The sequence below is a fragment of the Phocoena sinus genome, chromosome 6 (genome assembly GCF_008692025.1).
Source record: "Phocoena sinus isolate mPhoSin1 chromosome 6, mPhoSin1.pri, whole genome shotgun sequence".
NCBI lineage: Eukaryota > Metazoa > Chordata > Mammalia > Artiodactyla > Phocoenidae > Phocoena > Phocoena sinus.
In genome coordinates, this window is record NC_045768.1 from 37032901 (window position 1) to 37058106 (window position 25206).

Sequence of the window (25206 nt, forward strand, 5' to 3'; positions counted from 1 at the left end):
TGCTCACCATCATTCAAAGAAAGGAACGTCTAGCACCAGCCACAGTAGTCACTCTTTTCGGAGGGCTATGTGCCAGGGACAGTACTAGGAGCATTACACGCATTATCTCATTTCGTCCTCTTGACAACTCTATGAGTTAATATTGCTATCCCAATTTACAGATAAGGAAACAGGTTTAGAGAGGTGAACTAACTTGCCCAATGTCACACAGCTCTTAAGTAGAATCAGGATCTATATCCAGAGTCTGACTCTATAACCTATACTCTTGTGGGTTTTTTTTTTTTGTTTTGTTTTGTTTTTTTTTGCGGTACGCGGGCCTCTCACTGTTGTGGCCTCTCCTGTTGGCGGAGCACAGACTCCGGACACGCAGGTTCAGTGGCCATGGCTCACGGGCCCAGCCGCTCCATGGCACGTGGGATCTTCCCGGACCAGGGCACGAACCCGTGTCCCCTGCATCGGCAGGCGGACTCTCAACCACTGCGCCACCAGGGAAGCCCTATAACCTATACTCTTAATCACCCATCTTTAGGTTCTCCAGAACCTTCAGGAAACCCAAAAAAGGATGTCAGAGGATAAGTTCCTGATTCTCATTCCATAATGTACAGGAGATAAGGGTGGTATCTCTGTGAAACTGGAGTGACCCATACCATTAGGGCATTTAGAGATGTTCTTCTTTGAAAGAACCATCCCCAGACATGGGGAGAACCTTTATTTGCAGTATGTTTAGGGGTGATGAACAATGGATAATCTCTGGGATGCCTGTAAAAAAGAGACACCTGCCCCCTAGCCCTAATCTCTGAGGGGCAGCCATATCTCTAGGATACTGCAAGGAGACCCTGCCCTAGGGTCTGAGAGAAACATTCTCCACTCCAGGTGCCCGTTCGCTCTCCTGGAGCCTCTGGCTGTCGCACCCTACTGCATCTCCTCGGTTTGGCTGGGGCACAGGATTAGCCATCCCCAGGAAATGCCTCCCTCCGGTCCAGGCAGGGATCCCAGCGTACACACCCCTGGAGTGAGAGAGAGAGAGAGAGAGAGAGAGAGAGAGAGAGAGAGTGTGTGTGTGTGTGTGTGTGTGTGTGTGTGTGTGTGTTACAGGGGCTGGGGGGAGATGGTGGAATGCGTCCTCTCCAGGCCAGGGAGGAGTTCTGGGGACCACCTGGGAGCCCCCACCCGTCCCACCTCCTTGCTGGGGAAGTGCCCAGTCCAGTGCCCCTTCCATGGCCACCTCCCTCCCCCTAGCTGTGTGGGGCATGAATCAGCTCTCACAGCTTGTTAAAGCTAGACCTCTTGTTTTCATGCCCTCACCTCAGGAAACAGAGTTACAGCTTTTCCAGCTCTACTCAGCAGGGGGCCAGGGTCCTCACTTTATAAACATCCCCAAGCCTGTGAGAGGGCACGGAGATGGTGCGAGACAGGAGCCCAGGGGAGAAAGACAGAAACTAAGACTCGACGAGAGAAACAAAGAAAAGCCAAGGAGACAAGACCAGAGTAGCCTGAACAGAAGCCAGGAACGGTCTGAAAGGGCCGTACTGCAGGAATGGCCTTATGGATGCTACGGGCTGGACAGGCTAAGGGGACCCTGGGCGGCTGGGGGATCACCTGCTTGGTGATATCTCTGCTCCTCCAGCACCCAGGAGTCCACAGCAAGTGCTACTTCCAAGCTCAAGGTAAAGCAGGGTGAGGCGTTAGGGAAGGACAGGAGCAAAGGGCACTGGGAGGAAGGGGGCTCAGGGGTGATCCTGTGTCAGAAGACCCAGACCCCCCGAGCTGGGAAACAGGAGAGGGTAAACGCGGGGGCGGCAGCACTTACTCCCTGCGCTCCAGCACACTAACATTTCCTGCTCTTCCCTAGCGCCCTGCCACCATGAAGGGAAATATTTCACCCTGGGCGAGTCTTGGCTCCGCAAAGACTGTTTCCACTGCACCTGCCTGCATCCCGTCGGTGTGGGCTGCTGTGACACGTGAGTGACCACTGAGGGCCAGAGAGAATGGCTCTGATGTGAGTGACTGAGAGATGGCCAGGGCATGACTAGATTGCTGTGGTGTGAGAATGAACAAAGTAGCAGTATGAAGCTGGCCGAACCTGAAGGTACCAACAAAAATGTGAGAGAGAAGGCTTCAGGCTACAAAGTAAGGGGAGCTGGGGTGGATCTGGAGGGAAAATATTCCTGCTATGAAACGAAAAAAATCCATATACGGCAGGCAAGAGCTCGGTCAGGGGGGACAGGGGCACTGGGGGAAGATATGGGAGGAATGCTGGGAGGGGGGATGCGAGGCAGGGATAAAGGTGGACCTTCACTGTCCTGACTCCTTCCCCGTCCTTTGGTTCCCCAGGTCCCAACATCCTATCGACTTCCCCGCTGGGTGTGAGGTACGTCAGGAGGCAGGAACGTGCCAGTTCTCCCTGGTGCAAAAATCCGACCCCCGGCTGCCCTGCAAAGGGGGAGGGCCCGACCCAGAGTGGGGCTCAGCTAACACCCCTATTCCTGCGGCTCCTGCTCCCCACTCCAGCTAAACTCAACCGACCACCCTTTTGCTGACTGCCCACTGCTGCTGCCACTTCCAGGGAAACCACTAGAAGCTGCCCATTTATTCTGAATAAATAAATTAATGCTACAGCTGAAAGCCTGCCTCTCATTATCTGTGCCACTGGACCCCAGGTGGAAAAAATGGGCCCTACTAGAGTCCAGGTGCTGAGTTCTCAGGATCCTGAAGAAAGCAGTGCCACGTGGGCCAGTTTCAGATGGTTATGGTGCTGGTGCTGGGGCCTGGGGCCGCATATGAGGCCAGGGTAGGGCTTGTAGGCAGCACCTTGATGGGGAGGTCCCAGCTGAAGGTGTCCACAGGCACTTGCTCAGGCCCTGTCCAGGTGACAGGCTCGGGCTGTTCCATGGGAGGGAGGAGCACCAAACCTGGTTCTCGGGATGTTACAAATTCAAAATGCAAACGCCACTTAAGGGATACTGTGGGAAAAAAGATAAAGGTAGAAGCATTAGAAGCCAGGAGTAAAACCCAATGACAGGATGTGGTTAGCAAATGAGAAAAAAAAACCAAACCTGTATTCAGGAAGAGCGGGGAGGTGTGGGTCAGGGAGCTAGGATCGAGAGTTTGGCTGAAGAAATCTAGTGTGTAAACTGGAACCGTGACAGTAAGGATGATGGCATCAACTACCTAATAACCCAAGTGTGAGACAGTCAAGACTTCGTAGCTTGAAGTAAATGCAATGGCGAGTCAGAGATCAGTGCATCACAGGGTCCCAGTGGGTAGGGGGAGTGAAGATGTGCAAAGCTGTTAAGAATTTAGGGGTCAGTGCACCCAGGAAACAGGCTGAAGGTCTGAGAAAGTGTTGAGGGTCACAGACTGGATATGGGTATGTCTGGGAGTGTGTTAGGAATCAGGATTCATTATACGCTACCTAAGCGCAGCATCTTACCGTGCCCCCCCACCCCCGGTAATAGTCAGGGTCTCACCAACGGCTGTGCAGAAGCCTGGTGTGGAGCTGAGAGGGATGGGGAGGGAGAAGCTCGTTCTGGTTGTATGTAGGCAGGACTCCTGGTGCCGGGCATGAGTGACATGAGACACAGAGGGGGCACCCCCTGTCCCGCGGCGCCGCTGGTACTCAGGCTGCACACGCTCCTCCGTCTGTAAGCTCACTGAAAACTGGGAGCAAGAAGAGAAGTGCGTGCTGGCAGGCGCTGGGATGCGCTGACTCCGGGTGGGAGGGCAGCCCAACCTCACGCTGTTTTACCAGAGGGATCCTGGGTGACCTCACTGCCCATTTCTACCTGCCACCCCTCTTTATGCAGGCCCTCTCTTTCCACCCAGACCTTCAGACCCAGTTCCCCCAAAGTCCCTCTCCTTTCTCACCTGCAAACAAGCTACAGTTCCTTCCCCTAAGTTTAAGGTCCCCACCACGTCCTCGCCAAGTCTGTACACAGATTTGAAGATGCCAAATGTCCCAACTTTTCCTCGGCCATCACTGATGTTGTACAGATCTGGGGAGAATGGGACACAGTAAGCCTGGGGTCTGCACTGGGGAATGTCTAGGGCTGGAAGCCAGAGGCCAAAAGGTGTGGCTTTTCCTTTAGAATCTGGGGTGAGGTACCACTGGATCCTCAGGAGAATGTGGCAGCTAGGAGACTCAATCTCTGAGACAGGAATACTGAGGGGAGGATGGGGTGGGACAACGTGAAGGGCTTCTCACGGAGGCTGCGGCAGGATGTGGCAGCCATGAGGCGCTCCCCAGCCAGCTCAACGAGCCATGAGTCCTTCTTGCCACATTCATCCTCTTCCAAGAATGGACTGGATGGGGCAACTGCCTCCTCCTGGGGAAAGCGGACATCTTGAAGGCCTGGAGAGAAAATGAGTGGAGAGGTGGTGGGAGAGAACAGAGAGAAGAGTAGTGGGTAGGGTTTTAGACTCCAACCTGAGAGGGCTGTAGGTAAGGGACGCCACAGCTGAGGTACACATCTCACCTATGCTCCAGAACCTTCTCTCCCCAACCCCCTCACACCTTCACTAAGACCAGGAAGCTTCCCTCCAGCCCCTCTCACAAACCCTCTAAGGATCATTTCTGCCTTGGTGAGGCTCTCCTCCAGCCCTTCCCTCCAGGAACCCTTACTTACCAGTCAGCACAAGAACCCTCAGAGGGACCCTGAGTAAAGTGATGGGTGAGTTGACACGCTGGCAGCCAATGGTCAGTTTGTAGACATACTTGACTGACTGACCCCGAAAGGAGGGTGGTCCCTCTATAGGCAGCACTTCGCTGTAGGAGTCTGGTTGGGAGGTAGTAGTCAGGGCAGCCAGAAGCAGCCAGAGAGGTCCTCCCTCCAGGAGCCTTAGAAGGCAATCGAGGGGTCAGGGGGCAGTCACTCACATGACTTCGACTCTCCAGGGTCTAGCCTCAGGTCACAGAATAGGATTTTTGGTGGAGTGGAAAGGATACACTGACCCCTCTCACCTAGAAAAGATAAAACTGCAACTTAATAACCCCATTGTCTAGTACTGGAGAAGGCTAGCACAGCAAGTGGGGGCAGTAAGCACTGCCAACAAAGGGCAACCCAAACCAAGCCACTCCTCTTTTCTCGTTGTGAGATAGGAACAGTTTTACGCCGCCAAAACAATAACTACACTCTTCCACATCCCCAGTGCGACAGAGACTATAATGACCCACCAGAACAATCTGACAATTTCACCCTTGGGTAACAATGATTCCGTCCCCCTCCAAAGGCAAATGCCCCATCTCTAACCTCGGTGTGGTAGAAAGACAGTCTGGCTCTCAGGCTGGACATCTGGCTGATTGGAGTCAGGGGGAGGCAGTGCTACTCGACTCTCACTGGCATGGAACTGGCAGTGGATTTGGGCACTGGCCCATGCCAGAGCCTCACTGTGGGAGGAGGAAAAGAGGACATCAGAGGGCAGTTCCTGACCTCACAGATGCTCCCCCAAACTTCCTACCACTGAGATGACCAACAAACACAGTGAGGCGGCTGTCCTCTGGATCAGAGAATCCAGAACCCCAAAGAGAAACCATTAAACAAAGAGAAGTATACTGGGTAAAAGGGGGAGTGGGGGAGAAGAGAGGAGAGGAGAGTGGAGGGCTATGTCACCCACATCTTAAATGTTAAATAGCCTTTCCTACAATGAGAGCTCAATGAGCAAGAAGGTGGTGCTGTAGTCACAGGACAACCTGAGCTCTGGCTCAGCACTATAGATACCAGGCTTCCTCCCAGAAGGACCACCTTCTTCAGTACCGGCATCCCCACCTGGATGCAGAAGTGGCCGTGGGGGGCAGGGGGTTGGTGACGGTCACCACACACTCCAGCGTCTCCCCTGCCAGAAACACAGGACCTCTGCTCAGCTCGGCTACCACTTCAATCATGGCAGCTCCGGAATCGGATCTAGAAGGAAACAAGGGGTATCAGAGGTCAGTACCACGGCCCGGAGGGGTGTCTCAGGTGAGCCTGGGGGTGAGGACCCGGGGAATGGGCGTTCAGCACCAGGGTGTCAGAGGGAAGCGCCCAGATTTGGGATGCGGGAAGGCGGAAGGGAGGTATGGCGGCAGCTGACTCGGCACTGCGGAGAGAGAGGGAGTCGTTCTGGATCCCAGCCCCCAGCCCCGCTCAGCGCCGAATATTCCCCCTACCCCGCCGGGACCCCCAGGCCGCCTCCGCCCCCTTCCCTCGAGGTTCCACGTCCCAGCCCAGGGCCACGGCCGCCCGGCATCTCGCGTCCCTAGCCCGGACACCTCGCACGGTCGAAACTGGGGGCTCGGTGCACCGAGGCCCTCGGTCGCCCGCCCCACCGGGCCGGGACCTAGTGCGTGGCTGCGGCCGCGGCAGAGGCGGGACTTCCCTCGCCCCCCCCACCCCCCGACCTCTTCCCCCTCGGAGCCCCTTCCGGCCGGAAGCACCCGGCCGGCAGGGCCGGAAGGGGCCCGAGTGGTCCCGGTGCCCTGCGTCACCTTCCCACGGGCTGGCACCCGGCTGCGAACGCCGTCCCGGATACTGGCCGGCGGGACCCGGCGCCCACCCCTGGTGGGGGCCTGGTGCCACGGCCCAGAGAGTGGGCCGGGGCTGCCGCGAGCTCCCAGGCCGGCCCCGGGGGCGGTGCCTGGCGGGCTGGTCCCGAGGGCTCCTCCCCTCGCCGCGGGCCCAGTCGCCCTTTGGCAGGGCCAGCTAATCACCGCGGCCCAATGACGTCGAGGCCCGATCCTTCCCGCCCAGGACCCAGAGAGAGGACCGAGGGGGAGACCGTGGCGGCTTTATTGCTGTCGCCGCCACCGCAGCAGCAGCAACAGCTCCCCGGCTCCACGGAGACACTAGCTCACCTCAGCTTTCCCCAGAGGCCGGCCCTCCGAGAGAACACCTAACAACAATCCGCGCCCACATCTGGGCTTGGCTGGCCGGATACTTTGTACCAGAAAGCTCGGGAACCGAGACCACCGAGGTCGTGGGGACCCAGAATCCAGGGAATATGAGAACCGGAGTCCCAGCCTCGGAACAGACGAGCTGTGCCAAAGGGGGTCCACAGGCTTATTGCCCTGAAAATACTGAAGGCACTGAGGCTGTGCAGGTTACAGACTGCCAGAACCCTGAAGACAGTCAACCCCAGAATGAGCAGGGCTACAGCAATCCGCAGGACTTTGGGCAGCTGATGGCTTCCTATGAGGGTAAAGCCAAGGGCTACCAGGTGCCTCCCTTTGGCTGGCGCATCTGCCTGGCTCACGAGTTTGCAGAGAAGAGGAAACCCTTTAATGCCAACAATGTCTCGCTAAGCAACCTAATGAAGCATTTGGGCATGGGCTTGAGGTGAGTAGATCCCATTGCCTAGACTACCTTATTATACCTCACTTTGTTCCAGCAGCGGCAGGAAAGGGTGAGAAATAGGTGGATACCTTGTCCTAGTCAGGTGGCCCCCATTCCCAACGTAATTCTTAAGCCCATGGTTTTGGAGGGTGAGACCAGGTCACATCTCTTTGCAACCCCCTTCCTTCCTGTAACTTGTCTTTTTAGCAAGAAAGAGCAGGAGCATTTGGGCCTTGTAGTCATTTAGGCTCCCTCTCACATACACCCTCTTTTCCAGAGATTGCTCTTTGGGATTAGCTATACTTTGTGACAAGGTAGGAAGGGATACTCTGGCAGCTGTGGTACTGATACAATGTTGTTTTCTGGGGAGGGGGCGGGATTCTCAGCCCCAGATTCTCCTGAGCAGCTGGAGTATTCACTGAACTTTTTTAGGCACAGCATTTAATAGTCCCAACACCCATCAGCTTCTTTCCTCAAGCTTTGGCTCCAGGGAAAGGGTGAGAGCCTTCCTGCTCTCAACCATAAGGAGAGAGCGATAAGAGGTGCTGTTCACTCTATTCCGGAATAGACGGCCCGTTATATAAAAAGCAAAGACCTTTGACCAGAGAGGCACTGCCTTAGGTGTCCCCAGAGCTTAGTAATAATCTTCTAGAGCATTTCCTGGTCTCCCCCCACACAAGGGTGGCGGACACTCCAAGAGCTTATCCTGGGCTGTAGAACTCCTCCAGATCCCTCTAGATCCCCACTGAGTTCAAAGACTAGTGATGGGGCCAAGACCTATTAACAGGAGCAGGTGGATGTGAGAAGAGAAAGCATCACCCAGAGGTCATCCTGAGTCAGTCCACACAGTAAACACAGAGCTGGGGAGGGAGGCTTAAAGTTCGGGAAACCCAGGCCTGGCAACCTCTTAAATAGGGGCTCCTTCTCTTCCACAGTCAGTGCTCTGGGGCTGGGGTGGGGAGCCCGTGTACCTAACCCAAGCCCTAGGCAGTGGGAAGGGCCTGTGGCTGCCTGGGTATCTGACTCCTTTGCCAGCTCCCCTGGGTGGCCTGTACCAGACAAAAATAATCCCTCCAGGCTGCTTCTGAAATTGACCCTGCCTAGTTTTGACCCCCAAAGGCTTTGGGTCAAAATAGGATCTAGGGCTGGGGTACTGAGAACAGCACATTGGGGTGCATGTGGTGGGGACGTGGAGGTCAAGAACCCATCTGTAGGCATCCTACCCCCCAGTCCCTAAGTATGAGCCGAATCACAGAGGCCTGAAGCTGTGCTCAGCCCCCTGGACTTGGCTCTGCATCCCAGGACAGGGTGGGGATCACTGACACAGGGGTTTGGGAATGAGATGAGGTCCTGCATTGAGGAGAAAGCAGGGGTGAGACAAGGAAGAATTCTGAATGATTATTCTTAAGTGGGGGCTGAAATTATGGAAAAGGCCAAATAGGTCAGGAATGGCCAGCAGCTAAGTGGAGTGAGAGAAAGGTGGGCTCTGAGAGGGAGCTGAACTGGGGGTAGGTACTGTGATTAGGAGCTCCAGCAAGACAGAGTTCTCTTGGCCTTAGAGCGGTAAGAACTCAATTTTGGTTGCTCTCCCTTTCAGCCAGAATCCATTCATTCAGTAAATATGTATTGAGTGCTTGTTCTGCGCCTGATACTCCTTTGTTCTGCCTATCTTCATATCTTGCATTTCTCCCTCACTGCCCTAATCCGCGCTGTGCCCTCCCTCCCTTCACCAATCCTTTGTGGCCTCCAGTTTCAAAGTCCAGTTTCCTCTAAGCTGGCAAAGAAGATCTGCCTTCCAATCATCCCATCCTTCGTCTTCCCTCCCTCTCCTCTCACCCCCAAAATGTACCCTCCCTGTTCTTTAGTCAGATTTTCCCTCCCCTTGCTCCTGTCCCTGTTCATTTCTCTTATGCCCCATTGTCTGTACATAACGTTCTTTGTAAATTCAGCAAATAGTTACTGACTGCAGACCATGTGCCCTGCCCTGTGCTTGAAGCTGTGGGTAATAATCAACTAGTCTTTGTCACTGTCCCTTTCCCCAAGAAACTTAAAAGTATGTCAGACTCACATGAGGAACACTAAAATAACAGGACAGTGTCTGATTGGGAGTTGAGACAGTGTATGCACAGATATTCCACTTTGTGGCTTTCCTATCTGCTGTGCCATTTGCCCTTCCAACCATTCCTTGAGGTAGGAAGGGCAATAGGTATCCCCATTTTGTAGATGAGGAAACTAAGCCTCAGCGCGGTTACCCAATTACATGGTTACAAGTGGTGTGCTTGAATAATGTGTATAAACTAGCTGGTGAGGGAGAAGAGTGGAATTGGGAGAGAGTTTGGCAGGGCAGGGGTTGCTTAATGAGGACCCACTCTGAATGGGAATTTGTAGGAAGGAAGATTAGAAAATAGACTTGAGAGAGATGTCAAAGCCTTGAATCCCAAACAGAATCTTTTGCCTATTGGATACAGAGCTGTGATAAGACCAGGAAAATGTTGGGGTTTTTAGAACGCTTTACTGGGATATTATGAGAGAGCAAAATTAGAAAGCTTACAGTTTAAATGCTGAACTTAAAAGAAAAAGGAAAAAAAAAAGAAAAAGACTTAAAAGGAAATGCCCCAAAATGTAAACACTGGCTGTATATGGGTGGGATTTTTTTCACCTTCCACCTAGTGCATTCTCCAAATTTTCACCTTTCATAATCAGGAAGAAAATCATCATTTTAAAAAGAAGAAAGTTATCGCAGCAGCCTATGCCTGTATGTGGGGTGGGAGTGATTATAAATCAGGAAACCGTAACTGGCCCTTTCAGCACCTCAGACAAAAGTTCCTGGAGTAAATTAAAGCAGTCGTGTTGGAGTTAGTGGTGTGAAAAGATCAGAAAGCCCCTTCTAAGGAGAGTAGAGAGGAGAAACAAAGACAGTCCCGTACTGTGACCTGGGGTGACTGGGAAGATGAGAGGACCTTGAATTGTAGAGATGTTGAGAGTAGGAGAGGTTTGGAAGTGAAGGCGATGGATCCTCGGGACATTTAATGGGAAGTCACAGCTGGGTGTCCAAAGAGAGGCCGGTGACTGCCGCCTGCTGCCCCTCCACTCACACTGCCCCTTGCTCCTTAGGTACTTGCAGTGGTGGTACCGGAAGACCCAGGTGGAGAAGAAGACACCTTTCATCGACCTCATCAACTCTGTGCCCCTGAGACAGATATATGGTGAGCCTCACTCCAGCTCTCCCCAGTCACAGAGGGCCCAGCGTCCAGGCCTACTGCAGAGCTAGGCAAAGAGGCTTTCAGCTTATTTAAGTTGCACTGACCCATCCCCTAGGGTTTTTTCCCCAGCTTTATTGAGATATAACATATAGCATTGTGTAAGTTTAAAATGTACAATGTGTCGATTTGATATCCCCATGGTGTTTAGAGGAATCCATCTTTATAGTCTAGAAAGGGAGAAATGGGCTCATTTTCCTCTCCCATGCCCCACTAACCATCCTGATTCTTTCTCTAGGTTGTCCCTTGGGTGGCATTGGGGGAGGCACTATCACCCGAGGCTGGAGAGGGCAGTTCTGTCGTTGGCAGCTTAATCCTGGAATGTACCAGCACCAAACAGTCATTGCTGATCAAGTAAGAGCCAGGAGGTGAAGGAGAGGTCCAGGCAGTACTTCCCAGGCCAGGAAGGGTCTCTTTGCTAGTGTAGGATGTGGCAATTAGAGATGTACATGATTCAGTCCAGTAAGTACTTTCAGGATGCTTTCTGTGTGCCCAGCCCTGTGCTAGGATGTACTATAGGAACAAGACACTCAGAGCACACGTTCCCTGAAAGAAAAAAGGTACCCCTGTGCCCTTCATTTTTCTAGTAAATGCTTCCTACCTACTTTGCTGCCCCAGTTCCACTAGCTGAGCCAGTAGCCAGCCACAGAGAGTGAGAGAATTCCAGGATCACTTAACCTGGTTGAAAGATCAGAAGGGAAAACAAACCAACAGTCTACAAATGCACAGGAGGACAGGATGCACAGAGCGCCCACTGCTCGCCCTGATTTGCCAGGCTTCAGCCAGAGGCCAGCTTCTCTGCTGGTGGTCACTCCTCTGGAGGTCTCTCTGGCTGGGGGCCTGGGAAGCCCCTCTCCCAGGCATAGATCTCCAGACTTCTTCCCTTTTCTGAAGCTTCACTTCTTTTCCCTGTGTTCCTTCATCACAGAGTGATGAAGGCCTTTGATTGCCAGAGGCATGTGGCCTACCTTTCATCATATCTCTCTAGTGCCCTCCCATGTTGAGTTGTCCACCAAGTTCCTATTTCCTGTCTGAGGGAGGCCTCCAGCTTTCAGCTTATCTTCAAAGGAGAAATGACTAGCAGACCTTGAGTCCTGTTAATGATAATGCCCTTCCTAGTTCAGGTTTACCAGCCTTGCCCAATGGCCCAGGCTTCCTCTGTGGCTCATCCCTGAGGTATCCCGGGGGAATGTCTTCCAGCCTTGTGACTCTTTTGTATAACATTTAATATTTAAAGACAGTCCTACAAGGGAAGTACCATTATTAGGCCCATTTTACACATGAGGAAATTAAGATTCAAAGAGATTTAGTAATGTGCCCAAGGTCACATGGTTGGTAAATGGAAGCACAGGGATTCAGAACCAGTTTTCTCTGCGGTTAAAAGCCTGTGGTCTTAACCATTACCTACTATTCCAACAACATAAAAAAATTATTTGATATATACATTAAAGATAACAGACATATATACATTAAAGATATCAGGCATACTTTGAACCAAGGAAGAGATATTAATCCCTCATAACCCTCTCTTCCAGAGGAGTCAGAGTCAGAATGTGAGCACATTATAACATGCTAGACTAGAGGGGTAGGGGGACACACAGCAGAATGACTCACTGCTTGAGGAGAGGAGATGGCATTTGACCTAGGCCTTGAAGGATGAGGGGTTTTACCAAATGGAGAATGAACATGAGCAAAGGCATGGAGAAGGAAATGTAGTGCTCTCAAGGAACAGTATTTGATATGAGCAGAATATAAGGGCTCGAACAGGTAATGAGTCTGATGGGCGGGGAGAGGCCACATCAAGAAGGGCCTTGAAAGCCAGGTAGATGAGTTTAGGCTTTAGGCTGAGGGCCACGGGGAGTCACTGAAACTATAAACACAGACTAACATATCTTGATTTCTCTGTAAGAAAGATCAGTCTGAAATCCAAATTTCAGAAGAGGCAGAAGAGTAAAAGCAGAGATGGTGAGGGCCTGGCTTAGGGCACTAAGACCACATTAGTGAAGGGAGATAGATGGGGGAGGCACGACTCGGTGGTCACTCCAAGCCTGGGGGAAAGGCCTGGGGGATGAGAGAGGCTGTGGTGCGTTGGTCGCCACTGCGGGCTCTGGCAGGGCAGGAGCTACTCTGAGGAGAGGGAGACTCGTTTGAGGTACCTGTAGGTTACCCCTTTCCAGCCCACGTACCTTCTTGGTTTAGTTCACAGTGTGTTTGCGCCGGAAAGGGCAGACTGTGTACCAGCAAGTCCTATCTGTGGAGCGCCCGAGTGTCCTGCAGAGCTGGAACTGGGGCCTGTGTGGGTACTTTGCATTCTACCACGCCCTGTATCCCCGAGCCTGGACTGTCTATCAGCTTCCTGGCCAAAATGTCACCCTCACCTGCCGCCAGATCACACCCATCTTGCCCCATGACTACCAGGTGAGGCTCCCCTTCTGTGTTTCCTCCATTGCTCTCCCTTCCCCAGGATCTGTCTCTCCTGGAAGTTCCATGACCTATGCAAGAGGGGGTGGAGAGTGAACATCACACTGGTTTCCCAGGACCACCGCCCAATTGGTCTTCTGTCTCCTGGCAGACAGCCTGCCAGGCAATATGGGGAGATGCAAGTGGAAGACAGAGTATATTGCCGGGTATTTGAGTCAGATCATCGGTGCCAAGGACTGATCCTGGGGAGTGGGGCCAGAAGGGATACGCTGGGACCATCTGAGTCTGATCTTCTGCTCCCAGGACAGCAGCCTGCCTGTAGGAGTCTTTGTGTGGGATGTGGAAAATGAAGGGGATGAAGCCCTGGACGTGTCCATCATGTTCTCCATGCGGAATGGACTGGGGGGTGAAGACGATGCCCCAGGGGGGTTGTGGAATGAGCCCTTCTGTCTGGAACGTGATGGGGAGACTGTACAGGGGCTGCTTCTGCATCATCCAACCCCTCCAAATCCCTACACGATGGCTCTGGCTGCACGACTCACGGTATGGAGGAGGCTGCCCCATACCATAGCCTCTGAACCCCTACTCTCAGCCTGGCCCTAGCCCACCCCCCATGCCACCATGGTCTCTTCACTTCCTTACCTCCTGAGTCCCACCCTCACCACCCTAGCCTCTGGAACTTGGAGGCGGGAATATATTCAGGGGAGTTAGTCAGGAGCCAGTGTACCTGTGGAGTTTCTCCTCACAGAGTCTTTGGTCCCTTAACAGGCAGATACCATGGTAACCCACCTCACAGCCTTTGACCCTGACAGCACTGGGCAGCAGGTGTGGCAGGATCTACTTCAGGATGGACAGCTGGACTCCCTCGCTGGTGATGGGGGGTCTGACAGGGAGGTGGTGGGAAGAGAGGTTGTCCCTGTCTTGGGAGCAGGGGGGGGAGGCCTGGTAATAAGCAGGCTTTATTCCCATGTTAGGGACCCCTGCGGCTGAAGGGGGTGCCTGTGCTGATTCATCTTGCGCTTCTCTCAGGCCAAAGCCTCCCCTCGCAGAAAGGAGTAGGCCTCGCTGGGGCAGTGTGTGTCATGGGCAAGCTGCCACCTCGAGGCCAGTGCCGCTTGGAGTTCTCACTGGCTTGGGACATGCCCAGAATCATGTTTGGAGCAAAGGGCCAGGTCTACTACAGGTGATGGGAATGAGAGAGCACAGGGTCCATGGTGCTGGGGCTCTGAGCTGGAGCCCACATTCTCATCCCTCCCCTTTCTCTCCACCCCAGGCGGTACACAAGGTTCTTTGGCCCAGATGGTCATGCAGCACCCACCCTTAGCCACTACGCACTGTGCAGATATGCAGACTGGGAAGAGAGGATCTCGGCTTGGCAGAGCCCGGTATTGGATGACAGGTGCCAACGGGGCCCATCTCTTGCCTTTCTCCCAGGCACTCACACCTCAGCTGGGACTCCTTGATTCAGTCTCCACCCACCAAAATCAGCAGAGTTGGGCTGGGATTCACTTGGGACCCCTACTCTGCTGAACCCCAGAATCCGTCCTTTCCTGGGAGGTCCACACTCACTGGACTGTTCCCTCCTCCTGACTCCCCAGATCCTTGCCTGCCTGGTACAAATCTGCGCTGTTCAATGAACTATACTTCCTGGCTGATGGGGGCACAGTATGGCTGGAAGTTCCTGAGGACTGCCTACGAGAGGAGACGGTGGGGAGCATGTGTCAGCTCCGCCCCCTCCTACGAGAGTATGGTCGATTCGGCTACCTTGAAGGTACGGGCCGCTGGTGTTCGCAGTATGGCAGGCCATATCCATGAAGCCAGTTGGTGCCCTGCCCCCAGGCGGGATGATGGGTTTTGCCTATCCCAGGGTACTGGTTGGGATGAGGGGTAAGTGTCAGGTATGGAGTGTGACAGTGCCCCACCCCCAATGCTAGAGGAGCAGCTAGGCAGGGCAGTATGAAGGAGCAGCAGGAATCCTGGCAACAGTGTGTCTCCCTCATTCCTCCAGGCCAGGAATATCGCATGTACAACACATATGATGTCCACTTTTACGCTTCCTTTGCCCTCGTCATGCTCTGGCCCAAACTCGAGCTCAGCCTGCAGTATGACATGGGTGAGGGTCCCTTTTGTGCCTCTTCTGCCCTCTTAGCTCCCCACGCCCCTGAACCTTTGTGGTCCCTCACACTGTCTCTTCCACCCAAACATAATGTGGATCCTGCTTATTGGTTCCCCTCTGGAGTCATACACACACAGTTCTGTGCCCTACCCCAAGCCTACCCATTCCCTGCCCCGCGCCCCCCGCTTGTGTATCTGCTCCCCCAGCTCTGGCCACTCTCAGGGAGGATCTGGCACAGCAACAGTACCTGATGAGTGGGATAATAGCACCTGTGAAAAGGAGGAACGTCGTGCCTCATGATGTTGGGGATCCAGGTAAAAGTCCTTCCACCACAAGTGAGCTTCTCTTCCTCAGTTTTTGCACCCTCTACCCTACCCTGCAGTGCAGATGAAACAGGTTTTCTCCCCTCCCCAGATGATGAGCCATGGCTCCGGGTCAATGCATATGTGGTCCATGATACTGCGGACTGGAAGGACCTGAACCTGAAGTTTGTGCTGCAGGTTTATCGGGACTATTACCTGACGGGTGACCACTGCTTCCTGAGGGACATGTGGCCTGTGTGTCTGGTAAGGGATGCATGTGCAGTGGTCATGCCAGGGGCATGCTGCCTGGTGTTTGGGGAGAGCCCGGCTGGCTACTGTTGTCTTTTCTTAGCATCTAGGTCTTCAGTATCTTGGTCCCTCTCTAGGCCGTGATGGAGTCTGAAATGAAGTTTGACAAGGACCAAGATGGACTCATTGAGAATGGAGGCTATGCAGACCAAACCTATGATGGATGGGTCACCACAGGCCCCAGGTTGGGGGGTAGGGATTTCCAGGGGCCTGAGGTGGGGAACTGAGCATCAAGGGATTGTGGGCTTAAGGACAAGTGACTGCCTATTATTTCTACATGGGAGTGGCTAGAGCTGCCAGGCTAATTCCCTGAACCTGTGTCTCTGATCAGTGCTTACTGTGGAGGACTGTGGCTGGCAGCTGTGGCTGTGATGGTCAAGATGGCTGCTCTGTGTGGGGCACAGGAGGTCCAGGATAAATTTTCTTCCATCCTTAGCCGGGGCCAAGAAGCCTATGAGAGACTGCTGTGGAATGGTGAGTTGGGGGATCCTAAGGAATCTTAAGGCAGCTCTGGGGAGGCAAGGAGCCTTACTTTGTCCTTCCCCTCCTCCAGGCCGCTATTACAACTATGACTGCAGCTCTCAGCCTCAGTCCTATAGCATCATGTCTGACCAGTGTGCTGGCCAGTGGTTCCTGAGGGCCAGTGGCCTAGGAGAAGGAGACAGTGAGGTGAGAGACTAGGAGGAGGAACCGGAGAGAAAGGTAAGGGTTTTTCCTGGAGGTGGGAACCAAGTTTAAGAGACTGTGTTTCTTCCCTTGCCCCATTAGGTATTTCCTACCCCACATGTGGTCCGTGCTCTCCAAACTATCTTTGAATTCAATGTCCAGGGCTTTGCAGGAGGGGCCATGGGGGCTGTGAATGGAATGCAGCCCCATGGTGTTCCTGATAGATCCAGTGTCCAGTCTGATGAAGTCTGGGTGGGTGTGGTCTACGGGCTGGCAGCCACCATGATCCAAGAGGTAATTCACTCCCTTCCCCAACTCTCTGCCATCTGTACCTTGGCCTAGCAAACTTCCTCAGCCATCAGACTTCTGTACAGCCTAATTCAATGTCATCTTATCCATCCAGAGAGCCTCCCCCTTTTCCCTGGCATGCATTCTATCTCCTGCCTTCAGGCTTCTGCCTGTGAGTCAAGTTTATCTCCCCCACTGGCTGGGAACTCCCTGAGGGCACAGACCCTATTCTCTCCATCTGTCCAGCTGAAATAGCTACTCAGAGGTTGCCAAGTAATATGACTGCCATCTCTCCCGACAGGGCCTGACTTGGGAGGGCTTCCGGACAGCTGAAGGCTGCTACCGTACTGTGTGGGAGCGCCTGGGCCTGGCCTTCCAGACGCCTGAGGCGTACTGCCAGCAGCAGGTGTTCCGCTCGCTGGCCTACATGCGGCCGCTGAGCATCTGGGCCATGCAGCTGGCCCTGCAGCAGCAGCAGCATAAAAAGGCCCCTGGGCCAATCGCCAAACAGGACACGGGACTAAGCACCAGGCCCAGACTTGGACCAAAGGAAGCCGTGGCAAACCCAAGCCCAGAATGCGCCTCGTGAACTGTGGAAGGAGGCGCTAACAGCCCAGCCTTCAGCCTGGCCCTTCCTCCTCCTCCACACCCACCCCAACTCTCCTGCAGCCCTGAGCCACCAGGACAATCATGCCCTCCCTTCTCCCCACCCAACCGCGCCAGTAAAGAGGGGTTGAGGGTGACCCATGCATCAGAATCACTTATTTATTTCTTTCTTCACCCCATCCCCTCACTGCATGAAGTGTTCAAGGAGGTCAGTTGATTCCCCCAGGCCCATTCATGGGGTGACAGACATACATGGGTACAAATAAAAGACCCAGAAAGCCAGTAAGTGTGGTGTGTTTGAGTCCTCAGGCTTCCTGACAGGGCACCAGGACCTGAGGCGAGCCCCCTCCCGTCCCTTTTCCTCTGAACACAGACTGGGGGCTGCAGACCATGACTGAGGCCCCCACATCCTCACACCTAGCCTGAATATCTACCCGGCAAGATAACAGACATGGAGCCGTGGGTAGGGAGCCATCCTCCCTCACTTGTGAGATTTGCATGCAGGGGAGAGATGGGACCTGGGCAGGAGGATGCTGAGAAACTGTCAGGCAGTGGCAACTTCAGGGGAGGCTCTGCGCTAGGAGCTTGAGGCATGTGATAGAAGAGGCAGCAAGAATTGCTAGGAGCCTGGAGCTCATGGTCCAAGCTGTCCTTTGGTACCTCTGACTGAAGGGCAGGCAGCTCCAGCTGGGGAGGGTCCTCGCTGGGGAGGGCACGAAGCTGGCGGGACAACACTGAGGAGACAGATGCCGTTCAGGGCAGGCTGGGCTTCTCCCCTAGCCCTTCCTTAATGGTATCCTCAAGGATCTCACCTCCACGCTCAGCTGGCAGACTCCCCCTTGTGTCCGATGAGTACATCACAGGTACGAAAAGGAGACAGAAAGAGAACAGCAGGACCTAGAGCACAGGAGAAAAGAGATGAAGAAGGGCTTTGCATTGCACCCCTATCCGTGCCACCTGAGAAAAGAATCTCTCCTTCCATCACCATCCTCACCAAGACACAGGTGCTGCCGCTGCTGGCTTTGTTTGCTGTCTGAATCATCATGGCCTGGAGTTTCCTCAGCTGATCCAAAAGGGACCTAGAGGAAGAGAGGGGACAGACAGCAGCCCCTGGCCTGGCACCCTGACATACAACAAAACCCTCCTGTTAAGTTCATCTCCTCCACCTGTGCACTGGATCCTCTCTTACTTTTGTACCTATTTTTGCAAGTGATCTCTTCCTCTCTGTGAACAAAATGCCTGACCTCACTAAAACAAACACACACGTCTCTGCCCTGATTTAAACTCCTTTTGCAAACCCCTTCAGTGGTTCTACACTGCCTGATCAGCTCTGCACACAATCCTCACTAGGGGTTATACGTTCTCTACCTTCCAGCCCAACTCACCCGTGTTAGGGTTCCAGCCAGACTGGACTATGCTGTGTTCTCTCTGCCTAGAATGCTCCCCACACCTCCACCCAAGAATCCTATCTACTATTAAATGCCATCCGCCACATGAGGTCTTTATTATTCCCTCCTTTCTCCTTCTTGATACTTACCCATAGTTACTTGCAAATTTATTCCCTGCTACTATGAGCTTCTTAGAATCAGAGACCCACTAAAGGCCAAGCACCAGACCTTACACGTGGGAGCTGCCTAATTAGAAATCAAGTGTGGAGCAAGAGAAAGACTGAGACAGTATTAAATGGGAGAGATGAGAAAGGACTGATGTCGAAGAGTTGCTTACAGATTCTCCTCCTCCAGGAGCTGTACTTTGTTCTGTAGCTCCAGATTCTGGGCTGTGTATTTCAGAACCCTGGAGGAATAACAGGGATGTGGGGGCATGGCCTGTATCCACCCTTAAAAAACCTAACACTTCCAATTACCTCTGTTCTCTCCACCCCCGAGTTCCACTCCCTTTTATACCTGCTCTCTAAACGCCCCACATACACCTTCTTCTTCCTGCGGCTCTCTTGAGCAGACTTTTTGTTTCGAATCTTCCTCCGCACTCGTTTCAGAACTTGTTCCTCCATCTGAGAGAAGACAGGAAAAGGGGTATCATCCGAGGAACATTAGACCAAAGAGTTTGGAGGCAACTGAGTTCGATCTTCCCAATGTGGAAATTCCTTCTACAGCTTCCCTGACCAACAGGCACTCTGCTTCTGTCTGAGTGCCTCTGAGGACCAGTTGTTAATGCCGTCATAAGCCAAGCCACTGTAACAATTTTATTAACTAAAAAAAACCTTCCTTATCGTGAGCCAACATCTGCCTCTATTATTTCTACCTATTAGACTTACCTAGCACCTGATCTCTGGGGCTGTAATAGAACAAAGGTCTTTAGCTATTTAAAAGCACTTGACATTTCTTCAGAGTTTAAAAAAAACTGGGCAAAAAACAACTCATCATCTTATCTGCTCTTCGCAGGATGGACTGCATCCTCTTAATATCTGTCAAAGATCGGGGCTCAAAACTGGACACTAAGATGCTTTCTGGCCAGTAAAAAGGAGAGCAAGACGGTTACTGCCCTTCTAGCAGCAACACTGTTAGTTTACTGGTATCCGACGATACAGCTTCCAAACTCCATTCACTTTGTTAGTAGCCATATCACACTGTTGACTCAACCTTTTCTTTTTTCGCAGCTTGTGGAATCTTAGTTCCCCGACCAGGGATTGAACCCTGGCCCTCAGCAGTGAAAGCACAGAATCCTAACCACTGGACTGCCAGGGAATTCCCTCAACTTGTACTTTTAAGAACTTAAAATTCTTTTAACCTTTCTGTTAATGAACATTGATTTCATCACAGTATCACAATGCTGTACATGTGAGGCCGCCACTCACTGCTTGACAATCGGGATTTTACACTTATTCTTGTTATACTACTCAATCCAGCCTTGATGAACCCTAATACTTAATTCTACTATTCAGCTATAGGTAGATTAGTGCGAAACCAGTGAAATATAAGTGTCAGGGACCCATGCTTGCACAGTACTTTCCAAATCCCTTTACTAACATTACCCTGATAATTCTGAATTTTTACTTAAAAAGAACACCAAACTTTGTACAAGCCCTGCAAAACCACCATCTGCCCTTGCATCCAGCTTCCTGGTAACAACAAATGTGCTAATCTCTCACCTCAGTTCTTTTTCAAGTTACTGATATAAAATTAACAGAACTGGCCTACTTGGGACTCACAACCCTCCTCCAATGGGAGTCTTACCTTAGTAAGAGGAAGCGTCCCAGGCAGGGTAAGCCCCTCCTTCTCCAAGAGCCTCTTCTCCTCTTCAGTCAGCATTAGCCTAGCAATCTCCTGGGGTTCCTGAGAGGTGGGCAGCAGAGTTGCAAAGGGATGTCAGAAACGAATGGGGAATCCTGCCCCAACCCGTGCAATGCGGGGAATAATCCTCCTGTAAATCAAGTCAAGTACCTGCTCTGCCGGCTCCTCCACATGCAATGGAGTCATCTGAGCCCCCTCTTCTCCATATCTCTCAGTAGCTGAAAAAGGGAAAGTATGAATAGCCAGGCCCGTGAGTCCTCTCCTCCCCCAAAACTTCACTTATTACAGACTTACCTAGATCTATGGAGACATGCTCCCGTGAGAGAGAATAGGTGTGATCATGGTGGACAAGACAGGGGTTAGAATTGCTGAAAACGGTCAACGATGCTGGGGGACTCGGCAGGCAGCTCAGGAAATCCTCTACGTCCCAATTGCTCAGAGCCTGCATAGGGTTCAGATTAACAGGCTTTAACGTATCACCTCCCACTGCCTCAGGGACACACCCCACAACCGGCCCCGGGTCTCCCCGACTCAGACCCCTACCTACCTCAAAAAGTGGCAGCTCCCAACCCAGCGGAGCCTCCAAGGCCTCATCGGGCGCCGCCACCAAACCTCCGCTTTCCTCTAGCAAGAAGCCCAGCAGGTCATGGTCACCCGGGTCCAACGCCAGCTCCATATGAGACATCTACGGAAAGGATGTGCAGAAACGCAGGAGTTCACCCCTCCACCCGGCCCCAATCCCCAACCCTACGCGCGACCCAGACCGTCAGTCGACCCCACCTATAGGTTCCTCAGCGGGGTTTTCCTCCTAGGTGCTAGCAGGGTCTCTGAAAACGGACCCGCCTCCCAGACTCGATTCCCCGCAACTTCCAACACAACACAAGTGACGCACCTACCCGAGAGGCATTCCGGGACTTGGAGTTCCCCCCGACGCGGAAGCGGCGTCGGTGCGCGCCACGTCCCGGGCGCTATGCAAATAGAGGGTACTTGCCTGCCGCCCCCTCACTCCCTGGGGGCGGGCATTCTGGGGAACCGCCCTCGCCTTCTCCCCGGGCTAGAAGAAGGAAGGATTAGAGCCTAAAAGGGAACTCCGGCGCAGTTCGGGCGCCTTCTCTGGCTGCGCCGCACCCTCGCTTCCTGCCGGGGAGGGGCTGCCGGTAGTCGGCGGGCTCCCGAGCATCGAGAGCTGAAGCCAGAGCAGCTTCCTGCAGCCCCCGCGACCATAGAGCGCGGGCCCAGGGCGCCGCCCGCGGGTGGGGGACGTTCCCGGGACGGAAGTGGCCGAGAGAGTGTCGAAGAGAGGGCGAGGCCGGAGCCTGAGAGCCACCCGGAGAACGAGAGGGTTAGCGGACCAGCGGGCGGGGCACAGAGCCGGGCAGCGCAGGTAGGGAGGACCGGGCGAGCTGGGGCTTCAGGGTGGGGCTGCGAGGCCAGGTCCGGGAGGCGGGTGGGCGGGCGGGGCCGCTGACTCTTCTGCGTCTGTTTCGGGTCCTGTTGGAGAGATCAGCGTCCAGTGTATCTCCGCTTGTGCTCGGAGTTAAATAGGCCGTTTTTCGGGAGCCAGGCCCTTCCTGGGAGCAGATGAGTTTGGGGGAGGGTGAGGAGTGGGTGGCAGTGTGGCGCAGGGCGGGGATCGGCTTTGAGGTTAGTTGATAGCGGGTGAGTAGGAACACATTGGGTGAGTTGCGGATTAGGTGGAGTTGGGTTTAGGAGTTAAGGTTAGCTTTTGGAGTTATAAAACCGGGGTTAAAATTTAGATTTATTAGTGTGAGTCAGGTGCGTTTTGTGTAGGTGAAGTTTGGATTAAGAGCATTATTTTGTTTTCTAGGATGGCCAACATAAGTCAAAGTTAGAGTTCAGGGTCAGGTTAAGGGTCACCAACAGGAACTAGGTTAGAAGTCCAGTTTTAGGGATTAGAGAAGGTTGGCATAGTCAGTATTAGGGATAAACGGAAGGGGTGAATCAGGAATCAAGTGTCAAATGAGCTTTAGGTTTAGGGGTCAAGATTTAGGGTTAAGGTCGGGATTTGGTGCTAAAGGTAAAAATTTGATCAAAATTAGGGATCAGGGATTGGATTCAGGTGTGTGCTAAGAAAGGGATGAGTGTCAAAGCCAGTACTGGGAATCAGGAGACAAATTAGGGTCAGGGTTAATGTTAGGAATCTCGGGCAGTTCTCGGTGTTGTAGTTGAGGTCAGGGTGGTTGACCTCGGGCAGGTAAATTTAAGAGATTGGCAGTAAGTAGATGCCCTTGTTTTGCGGGGAGGGCTCTTATGCCTCTGTAGTCACAGGGGCTTCTTTGGCCCAGAGAAATGACAAACTAATTTCAGGCAAGGGTTCTGGGCTTCAGCTAGAATTGCAAGCATCTGGGATTCCAGCTTCATTCTACTGTCTAAGCCTAGGGCTCTTGCTGTGACCACCACAGTTGAGGGGCAGGGGTTCCTGGACCATGCTGTTTAAAAGATAGGAGATGCGAAAGGGTTAGAGACTCAGGAGGTATACAAGGCTTAGTAACACGTGGGGGACTGCCTAGGGGAGACGGGATGGTGATTAAGGGGGAAGCAGACCAAGGAAACTGCTCCCATGGGAGAAGGGGATGGCTTAATCCTCTGAAAGTTCAGCCCTACTGCCTCCGTCTTCCCTCATTCCCTGGATATTAAACCTTCCCCTCCAACTCTCCTCCCTGGCCCTGCATTTCACACCCTTCAGGCCTACCCACTTACAGAATACTTCCCTTGCCTTTAATGCTCCCGTGTTGTTCACCTTACCATCCATTCTCAGTGTCAATTCTGCCTCCCTTCCCACCCCTGAATCCGCACATCCTTCTCTCATGCAAATCTGAGCTTTCCCATCATTTTAAAGCACTCTCCCACCATTTTCACCCACTCATTCAAGTGCATACCTCCTGGTCATCTGCTGAATACCCCACCACCAGTCCAACACTACTGCCAGGTCTTTACGGTCCCTGCTATGTGCCATTCCCTGATTCTAAGCCTCCTTAATTTCTTGGTCTAGTTATAGTTCCCCTTCCCCCACTGCCCCAAGAGAAAAGAGGAAATGAGACCCAAAGAGGAAACTGGATCTTGCTGATCCCACGCCCAGCCAGGCCACTGACCACACCCCCATTTCACTCCCAGCCTGACCCTGCCACTGACCACAACACTATCCCCTACTCAGCCTGACCCGGCCACTGGCTGCATCCCATTCCCCTCAACTCCATCTTTACTTAGACACTGCCAACGTCCCTTCACTCTCCCCGCATCCCACTAATGTAGCCTAATTTAGCCACTTACCATATCTCTTCTCAACCTCTTGCAGCCTGACTTGGCCTCTGACCTCACTCCATCATTCCCTGTCTTAGCCACCATCCACATAATTATTCTTCCTCTTCCCCCAGCCTGATCCAGTGACTAACTATAGATGTATTTTTCCTACTGTTACCTTCCCAGTCTTTCTTTACACTTTGTTTTCCCCATTTCCAGCCTGATAGAGTCACTAACCCCATCCCTTCTGCCCCTACCTGGCTGCTAACCACATCCCCTAACTGCAGCCTCATCTTCACATTCTCAGCTCCATCTGCTCCTTTCTTTCCCCCTTTCCCAGTTCCTTGCCTAAACTCAAGCTCTCCCAGCCACTCTGAGTGCCTACTGATGACGCGAAGCAATGGGACCCCAGCCTGACTTTGGGCCTTTGTTCCTGAGGACAGACTGTCATCAGCTCCTGTCAGTTCTCCCTCTTAAAATTTGTAATGAGTGATGTCCTCTTCTCCACCTTTCTAACTCTGGCTTCATTACCTCCCACTTGGGCTAATGCAGTGTCTTTACAACCAATCTCCAAGGTAGATGCCAGAGTTATTTTCCTAAAGTTTACTTCTGATTATGCCCCTTCTCTGATCAAAGCCTCCCTTTGCCTCCTGTTGCCCTCCGGTAGGTGAAATTCCGCATACTCCTGCCGAGTTCTCCCCTGCCTTTCCACCCTAACCTTGACTTCCCCATCACTGCTCACTTGCAGGTACCCTGTGCTTCAACCAGCCTGCCTCCTCACTTCCCTGAATGCCCCTCCGTGATTTTCTGCTTCTCCACCTTTGCTTATGCTATTCTCTTTGCCTGGAATGCCACCCCTGACTCATCTCCGGCTGGCTGGAATAGTGGAGAGAGCTTGGGCTTTGGAGTCAGAGACCTGGGTTTGGATCCTGGCTTCACAACTTATTCGTTTGTGTGACTTATTAGCTGTGTGACTTGTTCAAGTTAAATACTTGAACAAGTGCTTAACTTCTTTGAGCCTCAGTTTCCTAATCTGTAAAAATGGAAATACCGACACCTACCTTGCAGGGTTGCTGTAAGGATTAAATGAAATTACACAAAGAAATTGACATATAGTCAATAAAAGATAGATCATTGTTATTTTTTATTATCTTTATTTTTTTTAATCCTAACTTCAAATGACACTTTTCGTGAAGACATTTTAGTCCCCCTTCCCTGACCTAAAGGGATCTCTCCTGTGAGCACATGCCACCTGGTTCTTACCACATCCTGCCTTCTGTAACTTTGTATGTAGCTCATCCACTCTGCTGACCAGGAGCCCATGGAGGGCAGAGGCTAGGGCTTACCCGCCACTGAGAGTTTGGCCCAAGGCCTTCCCATAACACGCCCTCGAAAATGCTCACTGGATGGATGGAAGGA

General features: G+C 52.8%; 5 protein-coding genes across 12 annotated transcripts in view; 3 read left to right on the forward strand and 2 right to left on the reverse strand.

Annotated features, from left to right (window-relative positions):
* Nucleotides 1-673: 673 nt before the first annotated feature.
* RGP1 (RGP1 homolog, RAB6A GEF complex partner 1) lies at nt 674-6634 on the reverse strand. 3 transcript variants are annotated; one of them, XM_032634600.1, is made up of 9 exons: nt 6464-6634; nt 5766-5900; nt 5250-5386; nt 4877-4960; nt 4626-4775; nt 4205-4351; nt 3868-3995; nt 3471-3660; nt 674-2963 (listed from the first exon to the last, which is right to left on the reverse strand). In XM_032634600.1, exons 2-9 carry the CDS (start codon nt 5879-5881, stop codon nt 2740-2742), a joined length of 1176 nt encoding a protein of 391 aa, XP_032490491.1. In that variant the 5' UTR covers nt 5882-5900; nt 6464-6634; the 3' UTR covers nt 674-2739. The 3 variants fall into 3 exon arrangements, with proteins under 3 accessions (XP_032490491.1, XP_032490490.1, XP_032490489.1); XM_032634599.1 differs by lacking the exon at nt 6464-6634 and adding an exon at nt 6248-6355; XM_032634598.1 differs by lacking the exon at nt 6464-6634 and adding an exon at nt 6146-6294.
* On the forward strand, nt 1390-2625 carry MSMP (microseminoprotein, prostate associated). Its single transcript, XM_032634605.1, has 3 exons — nt 1390-1667; nt 1853-1961; nt 2335-2625. The coding sequence occupies exons 1-3, from the start codon at nt 1538-1540 to the stop codon at nt 2513-2515; spliced, it is 420 nt and encodes a 139-aa protein (XP_032490496.1). The 5' UTR covers nt 1390-1537; the 3' UTR covers nt 2516-2625.
* Nucleotides 6426-17557, forward strand: GBA2 (glucosylceramidase beta 2). Of its 3 annotated transcripts, XM_032634594.1 has the most exons (17): nt 6426-7310; nt 10422-10513; nt 10806-10921; nt 12767-12985; nt 13292-13531; nt 13757-13859; nt 14018-14171; nt 14262-14387; nt 14587-14759; nt 14997-15101; nt 15311-15418; nt 15519-15670; nt 15793-15899; nt 16047-16189; nt 16269-16384; nt 16484-16675; nt 16971-17557. In XM_032634594.1, exons 1-17 carry the CDS (start codon nt 6976-6978, stop codon nt 17256-17258), a joined length of 2769 nt encoding a protein of 922 aa, XP_032490485.1. In that variant the 5' UTR covers nt 6426-6975; the 3' UTR covers nt 17259-17557. The 3 variants fall into 3 exon arrangements, with proteins under 3 accessions (XP_032490485.1, XP_032490487.1, XP_032490488.1); XM_032634596.1 differs by lacking the exon at nt 16971-17557 and having other exon boundaries at nt 6825-7310; nt 16269-16417; nt 16544-16676; XM_032634597.1 differs by lacking the exon at nt 10806-10921 and having other exon boundaries at nt 7260-7310.
* Nucleotides 17417-23509, reverse strand: CREB3 (cAMP responsive element binding protein 3). 3 transcript variants are annotated; one of them, XM_032634603.1, is made up of 11 exons: nt 23427-23509; nt 21423-22017; nt 21074-21211; nt 20821-20968; nt 20677-20744; nt 20470-20568; nt 19180-19286; nt 19001-19069; nt 18270-18354; nt 18088-18172; nt 17417-18009 (listed from the first exon to the last, which is right to left on the reverse strand). In XM_032634603.1, the coding sequence occupies exons 3-11, from the start codon at nt 21209-21211 to the stop codon at nt 17693-17695; spliced, it is 1116 nt and encodes a 371-aa protein (XP_032490494.1). In that variant the 5' UTR covers nt 21423-22017; nt 23427-23509; the 3' UTR covers nt 17417-17692. The 3 variants fall into 3 exon arrangements, with proteins under 3 accessions (XP_032490494.1, XP_032490492.1, XP_032490493.1); XM_032634601.1 differs by lacking the exon at nt 23427-23509 and having other exon boundaries at nt 21307-21427; XM_032634602.1 differs by lacking the exon at nt 23427-23509 and having other exon boundaries at nt 17419-18009; nt 21419-21558.
* The window catches only part of TLN1 (talin 1), a 34934-nt gene continuing 31326 nt past the window's right edge, over nt 21599-25206 (forward strand). The window contains exon 1 of one of the 2 annotated variants that reach the window (XM_032634591.1): nt 21599-21910. The gene's annotated coding sequence lies outside the window, so the exon portion shown is untranslated. The remainder of the gene's footprint in view (nt 21911-25206) is intronic. The other variant, XM_032634592.1, reaches the window with a different exon arrangement.